This window comes from Thalassophryne amazonica, chromosome 7 (assembly GCF_902500255.1).
Source record: "Thalassophryne amazonica chromosome 7, fThaAma1.1, whole genome shotgun sequence".
NCBI classification, from domain to species: Eukaryota; Metazoa; Chordata; class Actinopteri; order Batrachoidiformes; family Batrachoididae; genus Thalassophryne; species Thalassophryne amazonica.
The window spans coordinates 57,360,050-57,377,411 of record NC_047109.1 but is presented as its reverse complement, the minus strand read 5'-3'; the positions used below and the strand labels follow the sequence as shown (position 1 = coordinate 57,377,411).

Here is a 17,362-nt window from a genome sequence, read left to right as displayed (position 1 = left end):
ACCACAGACATCAGTTGACTCTTCAGCATTCTGCATGCAATGAAAATAAATCCCATGATCCACCAAGACAAAAATAAAATTGAATAAAAAAAAAAAAAAGTAAAATTCCTCTGTTTGGCCTCCGTGTGGAGGGGCGAGGCCACGGGACAGCATATGCGCCCTCGATGACGTGCATGTTAACAATGATGGTGGAAACACAAACCAAGCCAGACTTAACTCTTCAAACCCGTACCATACCGTGCCGTACCAACCCAGACCATCCAACGGAAAGGGGTCTGTCGGCATACGCTGGCTAAATCGTCATGGTGTGACAGCCACATAACTTATTCGACATAGCCACTGTATTCACCAACTTTTTCATAAATCGGCATACGCTGGCTTAATCGTCAAGGTGTGGTAGGCCCATTAGGTTGGACAGTTTAACATGGACTTGAATGTGAATCTGCTCGCTTTTGGAGCCGGCCTCAAGTAGCCAATCAAAGAACTGCAACCATTTTTGTCTTCCAAGTGGGCTTCATCTGAGACCATCAAAACTTACTGCTTGATCTTTAGGCATACACGAGCACTGAACACGTTATATTTATGTACTGATTTGACTCACTAGGTGTACCTCTCTGCACAGCTGCTGTCAAATATTTCATTATATAGAAACTTAAGAATGCTTCCATCAGTTTTTTCTTTGGTATTATCCAGATACACAGAGCTCCGAGTGAGTTCAGCTAAACATCCTGGGTGAAAAGTGATTTTCTATCCTGAGAGCAGTGACTTTTCTTCAATTGCTGAAGTGTTTTTTGTTTTTATGTATATTTTTGCTCATGTGTAAACTCTTTCCCAGTCATAGAAAGTCCAGTAAAATGTGTTAATTATTTAATATTGGCTTTGATGATAAAATGCCCATTTTACTGTTAGCTGCATGTTACATGTGCACATGGACTAATCCACACCCTCACCCGTATTTGGCTGCTCAGATCTTTTGATGTGGCTACAATTTCAGCTAATATTAAAACACAATGCAATTTACTTGTTTGTTTGTTATGTTTTTGTTCTTTTTTAAATATTCCAGAGCAGTAGGAATAAACAGCAGCATGTTTGTGGCTGTGTGTGGGGTGGCGGAATTTCTGCACTTGATTAATGATTGCAGCACTCCAGTCAGTCCATACATAGCTGAGATCAATAAATTGCTCGAGCTTTTGGCTCACTGTGAGGGAGCATCAGCTTCAGTGTTTTGGCCATGTGGGACATTTCGCTTTGCATGATCCAGCACACAGGTCACTGAGTGTTGAGGGTCACAGTTGCTGGAGAAAGCCAAGGGGATGCCCACGTTTCACCTGTCTGCTGCAGATAGATGGTTATGTTAGAGGTGTTTTTTAGTTTTACTGCTTAATGTGTGTTGTATTTGTCTTTTCTTTTGCACATTTTCACCTTTACTTTGCCTTTAACCAAAATTAATATCACAACCTATATGTTTGCTTGATAAGACCACTAACCACAGGAGCTGTAATTATTTTCATAACATCCTAACTGACCTGATTTTAAAGCTGGAACCTGAACAGACCAGTAATACGTGAGCTTAGACATTACATAAAAAAAATAAAACTTAGGCTGAGTAACAGTGATTTAAACAGTTTAGTTGTTAAATTATTATTATTATTATTATTATTATTATAAGTAGTAATGAACCTTTAATCAAGGTTTAATCTTTCCATTTGGATTCGCCTCTGGCTTGCAGTCTCTGAGCAGGAACAATCACGAATGTGTTTATTTATGTGGAAAACGCGACCTGATTGAGTGGTAAGAAGGTTTTATGAGTGTATTTTACATTATGCAGGAAGAGATTTTAGGTGTATTTTGAGAGGAGAGTTAGTGTTTAACGCTTCATGGGTTCTGCAGCTGTGTTTGAACCACAGCGAGGACACTCACAGGGACACTTAGAGCAGAGTTTGAAAGAGTGCACACAGGATGCAGAGGAACAGACGTAAGGACTCAGGAGTCAGTGCGAGCAACAAACAAAACAAACAACAAAACAGAAACCTTATTCCAAAAATCAGTTTTAGAACATTTTAAATGCAGCATGCATGTGTCCCAGTCTCGGCAACCGAACGGCCCTCCTAAAATCAGTCTGCCCTGCCTTCACTGCGCATGCGTCATTTCTGTGCATCAGCAGCGATTCACAGATTATCACCTCGTTTCTGCTTCAGACTGCACTCCATTCATCATCTACCTCAGTGACAGATTTCTGAAGCTTTTGTACAACAATCATTTCCACATGAATTCAGCGTTATTTCATCATAATATAGACGGAGGAAGCAATCAGAGCGCCACAGCAAGACAAGCTGCTGCTGTTGCTTTCACTGCGTCAAAGCACAATTTCAAAGTGTGTTTCAAAGTAGTGACTCACCGATTATTGGTTTCTGCTTAAAACTGCCTTTAGAATGAATTAAGAGGTTTTACTTTGTCATCTGATGGTTAATAATCACATTATTCCCTTTGATCACTTTGTAAAGAGTCAATCTCAGACGAGCTTCTGTGGTCCCAAATGATGTGTGAAGGCAGGGCGGACCAGTCGTTTTTTTTGGGGGGGGGGGGGGTGTTCAGTCCAGGATGCCGTAAATTTTATATCTTGCGTCCATCCTTGATTTTGTGTCAGTCTGAACCCTGCTTCTTGGCAGTCCATTTAACGGAAATAGTGATGGGGAAGTTTTAATCCGTGCACCAATTCAAATAATTTTGTAGCAATTAAAAAGATGAACCAAAAAAACAACTAAAAAAATACAGCCTAGGTTGAAAAATGCCAGATTTCCCCTTTAATATAGCCAGTGGTGCCCAACTTACAGGACGCGTTTGCCTGGTTTGAAGATTGTCTTCTAAACTGTTCTTGCAGTGGATCTGCTGTTTTATGTGATATTTATGAGCATCGTATTTGGATAACTGGGACGAGCTGTCGCTGAATCACACTTTATTTTAGTGCTTGTGTGAAAATGTAACCGAGCAGTTTTTCAGCGCAGCCTTTAGTTTTTATTGATCAGCTGCAACATTAAGTAGTTGTGTGGAAAAGAGTGAAATATTGATTGCTCTTCACTTGTACACTGGGACTAAAACCCAGTGTTTATCTCATGTTTGTTGTCTTCTAAGGATTCCTGGTTCTTTTTAAATGTGACTGCACTTTAGTAATGCTGAACAGTTTAGCTTTATTGTGATTGTGAAGACACTTCATTTAAGGGCCCCTGTAAACAAGAGAGTGCCATCATCTGTTTGTTCACATCTGATAATGGTCTGTGGTGTACGCCTACGTGGTAGATTTCTGTGACGGAGATTATTGCCACTTCTACTCCACTCCAGGAAAGAAGACTTAGAATGAAGACAGAGACAGTCCTGCTCATCTTTAATGGAAAAACATCTTGAATTTCCTATCCTTGCATATATTACCGTATAAGAACATCTTCCTGTCTCGTTGCACTTCTCATGAGCCATTTTATTTGAACTGGAGCACTGTATGATTTGAATCCATTTTCAGCTGAGTGCCCTTAAACCACAAATGGATTGAATATTTGAATCATGTGGGAACTCCAGAGACTGTGGAAGAACTTGTTAACTATTGCAGATCAAAGTCATCAAACTGAAAATGCTCCACAGAGAACTCCAAGATCAGGAGCTTTGGTGCGATGACGAGGGGAGAAACTCAGAGACGTGAAGCGGTCAGTGAATGATGAAGATCCAGGCATAAATGTGCCTAATGAAGCACAGATACTCACTTAATGCAAAACCTCTGATTATTGTTCCCCCTGGAGTATAAATCAAACCTTCTGCACAGAGTGCATGTAGTGCACGCTAAAAGGGTTTTCAAGGCTTACACTTCTTATTTGTGTGACTTTTATAATCTGGCCCCACAAGGATGAATTAAGTGGCAGGTCTGGATGCTGCAGAATCGGATTTTGCTCACTACCCAGTGAGTCTGAAGAGAACTGTGCATCATCTGCACACATTTGATTTATAATTCACATATAAATAATACAGAGTGAAGCGTGCAGATGCCAAGAAATATGATCATGTGGATCCTTCTGGAATTATTTTTATCTTACTGAAATAAAAAGTACAAGCACAGCCTTATGTTTGTTGTGTGGGCCGCTGAAGAGGAGGTACTGCTGGCCCACCACCACCAGTCGGCGCCCTGCTTGGAGTGCGGGCTTCAAGCATGAGAGGGCGCCGAGACAGAGAGTGACAGCTGTCATTCATTAACACCAGCTGTCACCAATCACCTGCATCCCTACAAAAGCCGGATCATTACTCCACCTCCTCGCCGAGAAATCAACTACCGTGTAAGGTAATTCTCTGCTGTGTTCGAGTATTAACTAATTGTTCTGTGTGCAGCCGTATTCCTGAGGAGTCAGTGTTTTTGGATTGGCGTGCAGCGAGAGTCTGCGACGTCTTCGCCTCTCACTCCATCCAAGGAGCCACTGTCAGGAGCTGCACGGGTGATTTTGTATCGGAGGTGGAGGTTTTCCCTCCTCGAAGATCTGTAGAAGAAGGATTACTGGGTGTGTGGATACACACTCACCATTAACTGATTTTTCATCTTCTGCCAGCAGTACCAGGGTCTGCAACAGAAGACGGTGACCACCTGGGGACTCAGGACTTGGCGGCTCCGGTGTTCTTCAGGCCGTTGGTGGTGGAAGCTGTGTGGGTCCCGGCTCTCCGATCGCCAGAGGTCTCCTATCTTCGAGCCTGCCCGCACGTCACCTTGTGTTTAATTGGCATTATCATTGTCTGTATCCAGTTGTGCGTTTCACAACATTAAATTGTTACTCTTTGTCCTATCCATTGTCCGTTCATTTGCGCCCCCTGTTGCGGGTCCGTGCTACGACACCTCCCCAACAATGTTTTCTTTATTTGTTGTTTGCTTAAATGAATTTCCCATTTTAATGTTACATATTTCAAATGAAATCTGCAAAAAATGGTGCATTTGTTCTTGAGTTCATGGCTGCAGGATTTAATCTCAAGCCCTCTGATTCTTTTTCTTTCTTTCTTTCTGAAATGCCTCAATGTTTTCTGTTGGCTTTGAGTGAAGAGTAAATCCAGTATGTGCCATTTGACCAGTGGTGGGTACAGCTAAAACAAAAAATGTTAGCGCAAGTAATGGCTAATCCACTTTGTGCCTGTGACACCAGACCCATAATCATGATAGATAGATAGATTGAAGCTGTTCTGTTCGCCATGCCAGAATAACAGCAAGCACAGTGTTCGTCAGCTTCACACCCTGTGGGTGAGGTGAGGAATACGCGTCCAACGTTCTGTTCTCTGATTGGTTATCGCGACCAGCGTGACCTATAGGACGGCCGCCATACTACAGTGCCCATGATGCATTGCATTTCCTTTTCCGGTGGCCATTTTAAAACATAGATCGACTCTGTCACGTAAAATTGTTTTGTTACTGTAAATTAATTGAGATCCTACCGGTATATTTTTCATTTATAAGTCGCACCGGAGTATAGGTTGCACCCCCGGCCAAAACAAAAGTGCGACTTATAGTCCGGAAAATATGGTATGTTCTTAATTTCTCAGCCTATTTTGGAATTCTCTGTATTGTGTTTGTGAATTTATTTACATTTTAAATGGAAGACTGTCAAGGTATTGACATTTTTCACTCCAGTGAAAATACTTTAGTAAATGATCTGTATGTTTGTTTGTTTTTTACTTTATATTCTTGGTATGCCTTTTGACTTTGCTGTCTATCACTGGTGGTGTGTTGGGACATGGTGATGAAGTAGTTGTTTGAGAAAAGGAAACAGTGCCGTAAATGAACTTATGCAGTTATAGTGTAATTATTAAACAGATTGCTATTTTATTACTCCAGCAGTATTTATAAAATTCAAGTCTCTGTATATTTGCTTTAATTTTATAGCAAGAATATATTGATAGGGTGTGTTGGCATTAATTACATTGAGCTCAAATGACTCATAGTGGTGATGAGTTTCGTTTGATGTGTGCATGTGTGTGTGTGTGTGTGTGTGTGTGTGTGTGTGTGTGTGTGTGTGTGTGTGTGTGTGTGTGTGTGTGTGTGTGTGTGTGTGTGTGTGTGTGTGTGTGTGTGTGAACAGTATTTTTCTCTGTGATGTATGGCTGGTAGCATCAGCAAAGGTTATATATTTTTACAGACGTTATTAAATAGCTGCAAATAATACTTCAGACAGTTTAAATTGGATGGGATATTGAGATTTAAGAGATGTATTTCTTATCCACGTTGGTGTAAACAGAAATGATTTGCAGCTGCAGTTTGATCCACGTCTGTTATACCATTCAGTTTCATCTGTTCTCAACTCCTGCCTGTTGCTGTTTTTCTCTGTAGGGGAATAATTACATGTTCTAACCTCACAAGCAGTTTGACTACATGTATGATGTGACCAGTGTTGCCACAGTTACTTTGAAAAAGTAATCCAATTACTGATTACTCCTTGAAAAAGTAACTTAGTTACTTTACTGATTACTCAGTTGTAAAAGTAACTAAGTTAGATTACTAGTTACTTTTTTAGTTACTTTCCCCAGCTGTCGACAACAACCCTCTGCCACCTCAACATGACAATACTTGTTTAGCCAAAACTCACTTTATAGTCACCCTTTCTTGACTTCAATGAAAATAAATACTTGTTTTATAAAAAGTAAAATAAAGACCTCTTTCTTGATCTCATATTTAACTGTTGACAGCACTGTAACAGTAAAACTTGCCATTTCTAGCCTACATTGTTTATAAAGGTAACTATTAAATTCTTTCTAACATTTAAATTCTCTCTAAACATTTTACTTGTCGAAATTATTATTATAGTAGTATTAGTAGTTGTAGTAAAAAAAGGCTTCAAAACTGGATCTTTAATCTAGGGGTGTTGTGGGGGGGCACATCCTTGCCCCACGCCCCCATTCCATCTGGATTCACCCCTGCTTTGGTGGTTGAGCACAAAGAATGGATAACATTTATTTATGCAGAAAACATGACCAGATTTACAGGTAAGAAAGTTCTATTGCGTTTTCACATCATGTGGTCCTCAGAAAGAGAGTTTAGGTGCATTTGAGTGGAAAATAGTGTTAGTTGTTGACGCATCACAGAGGATCAGCTGTTTTTAACGACCAGATACGGAGCAGCTCAGCTCAGAATTCTAAATAAAGGAGGAAAAAACATAAAAATGTCTTTGTAAAGCTCAGTGCAGGTGTGCTGCTGTCACCGTGCTTTAAGAGGTGAGGACGAGCTGCTGCAGAAAACCGCGGATGAAAAGCTCACAGCTTGCTTAAAGTGGGCAGTTCAGTCGAACCCCGACCCCCTGCCCACAGACCAAGTTTAATGCTGCTATTGACCCACAATGCAAAAATAATAGTAACGCACAGTGACTTGGAGAAGTAACTTTAATCTGATTACTGATTTGGAAAGATTAACGCGTTAGATTACTCATTAAAAAAGTGGTTAGATTACCAGCATCACTGGATGTGACCTGAACAGCATGATTCTTGAAGTGCAACTTAATATCAAATCTGAAATTTATTGTAAAATATCACCTACATGAATCATATTCTGCTTTTTGAAATCATGTCAAACCCTTAATGATGTGGATGACTTCATTCTATTTTTTTTTTTTTTTTGATGATGCTAATGTCCCTGTCTTTGCTCTTGATGGAATTTTTTTCCTGTTTTTCTTTTTTAGAACAACTTGAGCCTGTATATTATTTATGGAATAAAACATACAAAAGTGTTTGAAATGACACCTGTGGATCTTCATTCTTTATTGTCAGAGATGTGCCCCTGTACTGTAATTTTTAAAAAATGAATGTGCAGGAAATTAGAAATCTCATTGTTTGATTGATGGTACATTTATCCTACATTGGATTTGTGGTTGCGTTGAAATGTTGTTGTTTGATTGACTTTGTGTTCTGAAATTCTTTGTGCTGTTTTAGAAATGTACAGTATCCAAGCAAGCTCTTTGTGTTCCTATAATACAGAGATGACTGTCTCCTTGTCAACAGCTATCTACTGTCCAAAAGACATCATCAGTGTAAATAGAATAAAGAAATGGAAGAAGACAGCAATGATATAAACATTGGTCAAATAATGGGGTATCATGTTTGTACTTTAATTTACCCATTATTGAGAAGCAGTTTCTGGCTGGTGTTTGTCATCATACATCCAATGGTCAATGTGCACTAAGCACAACAAGAACCCAGTGTAAGGAATGTCCCGAATGACCCTACCTGAACTAAATCCCTTGCATTTGGATTATCATGAGAGTTGGGACACCTGTACTGCAGCAGAAAGCTTGCTTGGTTTTCCCCCTGTACCTTGGTCCAGCCATCATGTTATATAAGATGAGCACTTCCCAGAGGATGCTCAGGATCTTGGATTGAACCATTCCCTTCAAATACCGGAGCAGAATTGTCCAGAAGTTGGCTCTACTTTGAAAACACCATGGACAAGGCAACACTTTGATGAATCCCAAAAGGGCCCAAGAAAAAAAAAACAAAAAACAGTGCCTCAGAAATCATGGACTGCTAAAAATTTGTCATGACTTAAAAGATTGAGCAGCGTACTAAGACCACTCACAGTTCCTGTAGAATGAAGTAGCATCATATCACGGTGGTGTTGCAAGTCTAATCTCTTAAAGCTTTCACCCTGTTAAGTATCGTCTTGAATTGATAATGCTTTCTCCTTATCCCTCTCTCTGTTTCCAAGACTCATGGCCGTGGAGGATGAGCTAAGAGGAGGACCCATGATTGAGCCAAAAACCAGGATCTTCCCAGATCAGGTCTGTGAGAATGCTTCTTCTCTTGTCGAGTCAGTGGGCCGCGTTCTCTTTCTTCCCCTTACCTTTCTTTATTTCTGCTGCTGTTACCGTGTCTGCTGTGTGTGTGGTCTCTCTGATAGTCATGCATCATCCCTGACCCGTCTCGTCTTTGGCCTTGACTGCCTTCTGTCTGCCAACCGAACTTTAACCAAAGAGTTTTGTGTTTGTGCTGATCTTGACTCTCACGCTGCTGTGAGCACATCTGCACCTGTGATGATGATGGTGACAGTTCTGTGGATGTTTCTGTGAACTGTTTCAGTTGAGCATGTCGGGGTTAAAACATGTTTCACACATGATGTAGCAGGAGTCCACTCAGGTTATTGAACAGCTGAGCCCCAAATCTTACTGTGGGCTGCTTGCAATGTGTCTTCGCCATCTTTTGTCATTGTTTTCATTCCATTTTTTCGGCCCTACCTCTGTTCCTCTGTCAGACTCACCTTTGTATACTGCATATGTAAGGTCTGAACATGATGCATTTGTGTTGAAGGAGAGATGATTGTAATAAAGGAAATTGAAGGCAGGCAGCAATCTTAACCTTTAGCTCACTCCTATAAAGCAGATTGTGTTGGGAAAGTGTAGGAACACGGACCCACAACAGGGGGCGCAAATGAACGGACAATGGAGGAAGTCAAATAACAACACTTTACTGTTGTGAATAAGCACAACAAACACAACAGATTACAACAATAGACAAAGAAGTCAATTCACAAAATGTGTCACGTGGGCAGGCTCGAAGATAAGAGACGTCTGTCCAAAGCAGAACCGGAACCACACGAATTCCTCCGCCACCGAACCCCGGGAATACTGGAGCCGCCAAGTCCCGAACTCCCAGGTGGCCACTGCCTCCGCGTGTCGGATCTGGTACTGCTGGCGAGGAACAAAAACAGTTAAATGTGGGTGCGTTTGCACCCAGCAACCCGTATGGCGGGAAAACCACCTCCACCTCTCGTCGGAAGAATGTCTGCTATTTAACGCACAAAAGTAACAAAGTGTTAATGTCAAAAAGACAACACAGTCGGCTGAGTACTGTACCTCCTAGGTAGAGCGATATCTCGGCAAAGAGGTGGAGATGTCGTCTTGCTGATATACCACTGCTGATCAGATGATTGGTGACAGCTGTCGTAGGCGAGAAGTGACAGCTGTCACCCTGGCTGCTCCTGTGAGGCGGCAGCGCCCTCTGGTGCCTGGAGCCCGCACTCCAGACAGGGCGCCCTCTGGTGGTGTTGGGCCAGCAGTACCTCCTCTTCAGCGGCCCACACAACACATTGGTTCAGATGTTGTTTGTCAATAAATTGAGATTAGTATTTAGCCAAGGAGTGGACTAAGGAGTGGCTTCCGTCTGGCCACTCTACCGTACAGGCCTGATTGGTGGATTGCTGCAAAGCTGGTTGTCCTTCTGGAAGGTTCTCTCCACAAAGGAATGCTGGAGTGACCATCAGGTTCTTAGTCACCTCCCTGACTAAGGCGCTTCTACCCTGATCACTCACTTCAGGCGGGCGGCCAGCTCTAGAAAAAGTGCTGCTGGATCTGAACTTCTTCCATTTATGGATGATGGCGGCCACTGTGCTCATTGGGACCTTCGAAGCAGCAGAAATGTTTTTGTACCCTTCTCCAGATTTGTGCCTCAAGACAGTCTTGTCTTGGAGGTCTACAGACAATTCCTTTGACTTCATGCTTGGTTTGTGCTTTGACATGCCCTGTCAGCTGTGGGACCTTACATGTAGACAGGTGTGTGCCTTTCCATTTCATGTCCATTCACATGAATTTACCCCAGGTGGACTCCAGTTAAGCTGTAGAAACATCTCAAGGATGATCAGTGGAAACTGGATGCACCTGAGTTCAATTTTGATGATTTGATTTCATGGCAAAGGCTGTGAATACTTACAGTGAGGAAAATAAGTATTTGAACACCCTGCGATTTTGTTTTTTGTTTTTTTTGTTGTTTTTTTTTGTTGTTTTTTATTTTGTTTTGAAGTTCTCCCACTTAGAAATCATGGAGGAGTCAGAAATTTTCATCTTAGGTGAATGTCCGCTGTAAGAGACATAACCTAAAAAAAATCCGGAAATCACAATGTATGATTTTTTAATAATTTATTTGTATGTTACTGCTGCAAATAAGTATTTCAACACCTGTGAAAATCAATGTTAATATTTGGTACAGTAGCCTTTGTTTGCAACTACAGAGGTCAGACGTTTCCTGTAGTTCTTGGCCAGGTTTGCACACACTGCAGCAGGGATTTTGGTCCAGTCCTCCATACAGATCTTCTCCAAATCTTTCAGGTTTGGAGTTTCAGCTCCCTCCAAATATTTTATATTGAGTTCAGGTCTGGAGACTGGCCAGGCCACTCCAGGACCTTGAAATGCTTCTTACAGAGCCCCTCCTTAGTTGCCCTGGCTGTGTGTTTGGGGTCATTGTCATGCTGGAAGACCCAGCCATGACCCATCTTCAATGCTCTTACTGAGGGAAGGAGGTTGTTTGCCAAAATCTTGCAATACATGGCCCCATCCATCCTCCCTTCAATACAGTGCAGTCATCCTGTCCCCTTTGCAGAAGAGCACCCTCAGAGTATGATGTTTCCACCCCCATGCTTCACGGTTGGGATGGTTTTCTTTGGGTTGTTCTCATCCTCTAAACATGGTAAGTGGAGTTGATTCTAAAAAACTCTATTCTGGTCTCATCTGACCACATGACCTTCTCCCATGCCTCCTCTGGATCATCCAGATGGTCACTGGTGAACTTCAAACGGGCCTGGACATGTACTGGCTTGAGCAGGGGGACCGTGCTGCCCTGCAGGATTTTAAACCATGACAGCATCATGTGTTACTAATGTAATCTTTGTGACTGTGGTCCCAGCTCTCTTTAGGTCATTGACCAGGTCCTCCTGTGTAGTTCTGAGCTTTCTCAGAATCATCCTTACCCCACAAAGTGAGATCTTGCATGGAATCCCAGACTGAGGGAGATTGACAGTCATCTTGTGCTTCTTCGACTTGCTAATAAATAATCATAACAGTTGTTGTCTTCTACCAAGCAGCTTGCCTGTTGTCCTGTAGTCCATCCCAGCCTTGTGCAGGTCTACAGTTTTGTCCCTGGTGTCCTTAGACAGCTCTTTTGTCTTGGCTATGGTGGACAGGTTGGAGTGTGATTGATTGAGTGTGTGAACAGGTATCTTTTATACAGGTAACAAGTTCAAACAGGTGCAGTTAATACAGGTAAAGAGTGCAGAATAAGAGGGCTTGTTAAAGAAAAATTAACAGGTCTGTGTGAGACAGAATTCTTGCTGGTTGGTGGGGGGTCAAATACTTATTTGCAGCAGTAACATACAAATATATTATTAAAAAAAATCATACATTGTGATTTCTGGCCTTTTTTTTAGATTATTTCTCTCACAGTGGACATGCACCTAAGATGAAAATTTCAGACCCCTCCATGATTTCTAAGTGGGAGAACTAGCAAAATCGCAGGGTGTTCAAATACTTATTTTCCTCTCTGTATGTGCATGTGATTTCTTAGTTGTTGTTTTTTTTAATAAATTTGCAAAAATCTAAAAAAAAAAATATATATATATATATATATATATATATATATATATATATATATATATATATATATATATATATATATATATATATATATACTTTTTTCACATTGTCATTATGGGCATTGTGTGTACAATTTTGAGGGGAAAAATTAATTTCATCCATTTTGGAATAAGGCTGTAACATAACAAAATCTGGAAAAAGTGATGCACTGTGAATACTTTCCAGGATCTTGGCTGCTTGACAGTTGTTTGATGACAGCTTTTGTTTGTATCATAACATCCACTCTGTTGCTGGATTACTTACCCAGCTTTGAGGTACTCTGTTTTTAGGGTAATCATTATCTCTTTGTCATGCATCATTGTAAGCTTGGTAGGGGGTGGGTCACTTCAATCCTGAAAGGCACTGTCGATTTGTGGGTATTCCGTGGCACCTTCTGATGGATATGACATGAAAAGGTCTAAACCTTGAACACAGGACAACCCCTTTTTTCAGATGTATGTCCATGGAGAAAAAAGCACTGCCTCATATTCAGAACTATATGATAAATAATGTTTTAATTCCATTTATATTACACACAAAGATTTGGGTAATATTATTCAACCATAGGATTAATGGTTGGTTTTTAGTCTTTGGACAAATCATGAAATAGCTGTATGTAGGCTGATGGGAACTTGGAGACACTACGAAAGAGCTCATTTGTAAATATGGATAAAAAATAAGCAGCATGTTGTAAAGTATGGTGAACTGCAAAATTAAAACACCTTCACGATTGATTGATTAATTGATTGATTGATTGATTGATTGATTTGTGTTCATATTTTAATTTCTTATTTAAGAGTTACACTTATCTACATTTGGAAATGAGCTCTCTAAATACCAGGCACAGTGAGTTGTGTTGGAATACACACAGAAGGCTGTCATTGATTTTTTTTTTTTTAGTATGATCTATGATTAAAATCACAACTGATACAATTTGGTGAGCTGTGTGTTGTAAGTCAGGTTGAATTTAAAAGATAAAGGTTTAGCTCTTACTCATGGTTACAGTCCTGAAACACATTGCATTCTTTGTGCACAGTAATTTTGCACACCTGCCACAGGTTTTTCCACAGGTTTTGACATAATCTATCCTTCTGAGCTTATTGCTAATTTCATTTTCACACTGATCAGAATGCTGCACAAAACAACAACATGAACTTCTTTCATGCGTTGTTTTTTAAGAAATTTCTTGATTATTCTTTCACATTTGAGCATCTCACAGAGCTGGCAATAGGCCGGTTACATATGTCACCGAAATCTAAAGCAAGCCATTTCAGCATGAATTTTGGTAAAAGCAGTGCAGTCCCTGTTAAAAGAGCATAGGGATAATATCATGAAACTGCCACAAGGCTGTAGATTTAGAATTTTAAAAATAACATTCGTAATTACAGGTTAATAATGACTAGCAGCAGTCAGAGACTGCTATGCCCGCACATTATGTTCAACAGAGTCATGCATGTTATTTATTATTATTTGTTATTATTATTTTATTATTTGTGATTCAGTGACTCATAATGTCATATATTGCATCTGGAAAGTATTCGCAGCACTTCACTTTTCCCACATTTTGCTTTGTTACAGCCTTATTCCAAAATGGATTAAAATATTTTTTCTCTTCAATTCTATGCACAATACCCCATAATGACAATGTGAAAAAGTTTTTTTTTGTGTTGCAAATTTATTAAAATTAAAAAAACAACAACTAAGAAATCACATGTACTACCTATTCACAGCCTTTGCCATGAAGCTCGAAATTGAGCTCAGGTGCAATATAGCTCAATAGCTTAATTGGAATCAATAAAGAGTTGACAGAGATATTGTACAATTTTTCCCCCTTGGGCTATTGCACTCAACAAAACAAAGTCATACATGGACTGGATTTATATAACACTTTTCCATCTGTATCAGATGCTCAAAGCCCTTTTCAGATGCTCATAGCACTTTAAAAGCATCATATAATGTACGGCGCCTTGAGACAGCTTTTGCTGTGATTTGGCACATTATAAGCTAATTAAATTAAATTAAATTAATTAAATATAATTAATTAGATTGCACTATATACCACAGATGCAGAACACCACAACCCTTCAACAATAAGCTAATACCAACAAAAAAGACAGTAGATGCAAAATACCTTCCAGTAAAAATGTTCATCATTCGGTGTCAGGGTTTCAAAGACATGAATGCCTTTGTGTTGACTATATGCGTACAACTCGGTAGCTGATGATGCAATAACTACAAGATCATTGCATTAGCTGTGATGTCAAAGGAAGGATATGTGTCCTCCAGTGTGAAATAAAGATCGTTTTCAATGGCAGGAGAACAGCACCTACACCCAACTGCAGGAGTTCTTGCACCTCCAGAACCACAGATCACCAGAGTTTTACCCACCATCAGCTGGACCACTGCCTTTGTGATTTCACTAACATTTCACAGTTCACAAGAGGGTCAGCAACCAGGATGCTGGTAGTGGAGATGTTTAATATCCTGACAGGAAGACTAGGGTTTTACCAAGTGCTCAAAGTTGTCAATCCCATGAAACAAGCCTACAGATGGTGAGCCAGTTCATCATAGAGTCTTCTAACAAACACCTCTTTGTCTGCCCTCAGGCTTATTTTAGCCTGCTTTCTCAGTTCCCTATGCAGCATTCACGTTCCCTCAAACCATGTCTGGACATCATAACCAACCTATAAATAGGTACTGTGACTGCCATGTAGAGCAGGGACATCATCTCTGACATTTTCCTGGTAAAGTCTGGTATTTTTTTGTGCAGTACACTTGTGAAGAACAGTGGCTTAGGTGCCTCTCTGAATGAGGAAAGGTTCACCAACCTTGACTTCACGGAATATGTTGGGATTTTTGTGAAGTCATGAGATGCCCTGATTTAAGCATTTAAGTTGAGTGTGGAGTCAATGTAATTGGAATTGTCCTTTGTAAAGCCTAAGATTCAGGTTTTCAATAACTTCCTGGACTTGGCCATCAGAAGTACATAAAAATGTGCGATGAAAATGCCAAACTTGTAGAGAGAATCCCTTCTATTGGAAGTGACTTTCATGTTTCGTGTTCCTCTGCCTTTGACATTGAGAGATGTCTGGGATGAGTTGATATAAACAGGAGGTTTATGGACAGAAGTGTTTGGAGATGCCAATAACTTTGCAGGAGAATCTTTTGGGTCCTGGTGCTGTTTGTCTTGTGTGGTTGTAAAGCTTGGATGCTAATCAGTGGTCTATGGCAAGGACTGGATGTCTTTGGTACTACTTCTCTTTGAAGGATCCTTGTCCTCGGGTACTCTGCGTCAAATGAACATTTATTTAGGGAGACTCAGATGAGGTGTAACACTTGCATTGTGAGGGAACATTAGCTACAAATTTTGGCTATGTGGCACACTTCTCCAGGCATGGCAAGTGTGTCAGGATTGAGGACTCCACTAAATGGAAAATGCCAAGTGGGTGGCCACATTTCATCTGGTAGATACGTAGCTAATTTTAAGCGGTTGGGACAGACTGGTTGGCTGCCGTACAGGTTGAAGGTGGTTCTGCTGTATGTTGGATGTGGCAGTGTGTGACACCAGTGCATGCTCCTAAACCTAATCTGACCTATACTGCAGTTTATTTGGGTAACGTTACTCCTTTTCATCTATTTTTTTTTTCCATTTTCCTCCCAGATTCTCACGGAGGAGAATTTAATGGGCAACGCCTCATTAGATTCTAGTGACGTAGTACCCATGTTTCATTCATAAAAAATGTGTACAGTCTTTGATCATCCAACCACTTAAATGTTGCCTGGGCCATTTTCTGAGAATTTCTGTTTTAATTCACAAGTCCTTTCCTCTGCTCTTTCTACCTTTTTTGAATATGGTGCTAATATAAATGTGACTGGGTTTTTCAAGTGTGACTATGTGTTCCCACTTCATAGAATAGATGGCTTCATGTTCAATATTAGCATGTTTTCTTCTCACCTTTCTGGTACAGGGGTCATGCAGCGACAGTTTCCAAAGACTAATGGTTTAAAAAGCTGTTTCAGATGCAAAGTGCACAATTTAACATTCTTTCTTTCCTGTACAAAGCATGATTGTTGCTGCCAGTATACTGCATGGCATGCTGCTCTGGTGCTTTCAGGCTGTCGGGTAAATGATAATGTCATGCGTGGTTAGTTGCCCTGATGTATGTGTATATAAATGTGTGTTAGTAAGCCTTTTTATATTTCTGTCCTTGTTTTCTGTTCACTTTGTGTTGTGCACTGTTTGTGTGGCCGTTATTTCCTCAACCCTCACTGCCCTTCTGACTCTTCCCCAGTGCACTCAAACCTTTCTTTTACTGTCAGCTTCCTCCTCCTCTCCTCTCCTCTCCTCCTGTGTTGATGAGATACGGTGATTTCTCTTAGGGGAGGCGTCAGTCCATCCTAGTGCAGCCCCGTCTTGCGCCTGTCCCACCCCGAATACCCAGGTAATAAACAAGCCGGCAAACTCTCACTCTCCATCCACCACCTGCTGCCTATCTTCACTTCTGCTGTTTTCTCTGTGCGTCCATGTCCATACGCTGCACCCTGTCAACTCACTCAAAACCAACACCCTGATGGGACAAGGTCCTCTTCATTTACTTTTCAGAAACAAGACTTGTCACAGAATGTTACTGAGGTAATCTGTGGTTTTTGGGGTGATGGAAGATGGAAATCAAATTATTTTTCTTAATTTTGTGTTTGCATTAACAAATTGGTCAGTGAAAGGAAATTATTTGAAATGTTTTAACCTGTATAAGCTGTATAATATAGTAACAGTCAATTGTTAGATGGTGATGATCAAACTGGGAGCAGGTTTTGTTTGTTTTTAATAAAAAAAAAAAAAACAAACAGTACAAGAAGCAATAAATATCCAAGCGGTTAAATGCCCATGGACTCAGTGTAATTGAGTGGATACTCAGACGTCTGCCATAAGCAAGTTGTCTTTATTAAAACACAAAAACCATGGA

At 40.5% G+C, this 17,362-nt stretch overlaps 1 protein-coding gene across 14 annotated transcripts in view; it reads left to right on the top strand.

Moving 5' to 3' along the window:
• Positions 1-17,362, top strand: part of syngap1b (synaptic Ras GTPase activating protein 1b) — a 640,555-nt gene that overhangs the window by 574,894 nt on the left and 48,299 nt on the right. For 11 of the 14 annotated variants that reach the window (XM_034174268.1, XM_034174257.1, XM_034174256.1 and 8 more), the window contains one exon: positions 8,708-8,780. In XM_034174268.1, coding sequence (XP_034030159.1) covers positions 8,708-8,780 — 73 coding nt within the window. Of the gene's footprint in view, positions 1-8,707; positions 8,781-16,778; positions 16,841-17,362 lie in introns of all 14 variants that reach the window. The other 3 variants (XM_034174258.1, XM_034174261.1, XM_034174260.1) reach the window with 1 other exon arrangement.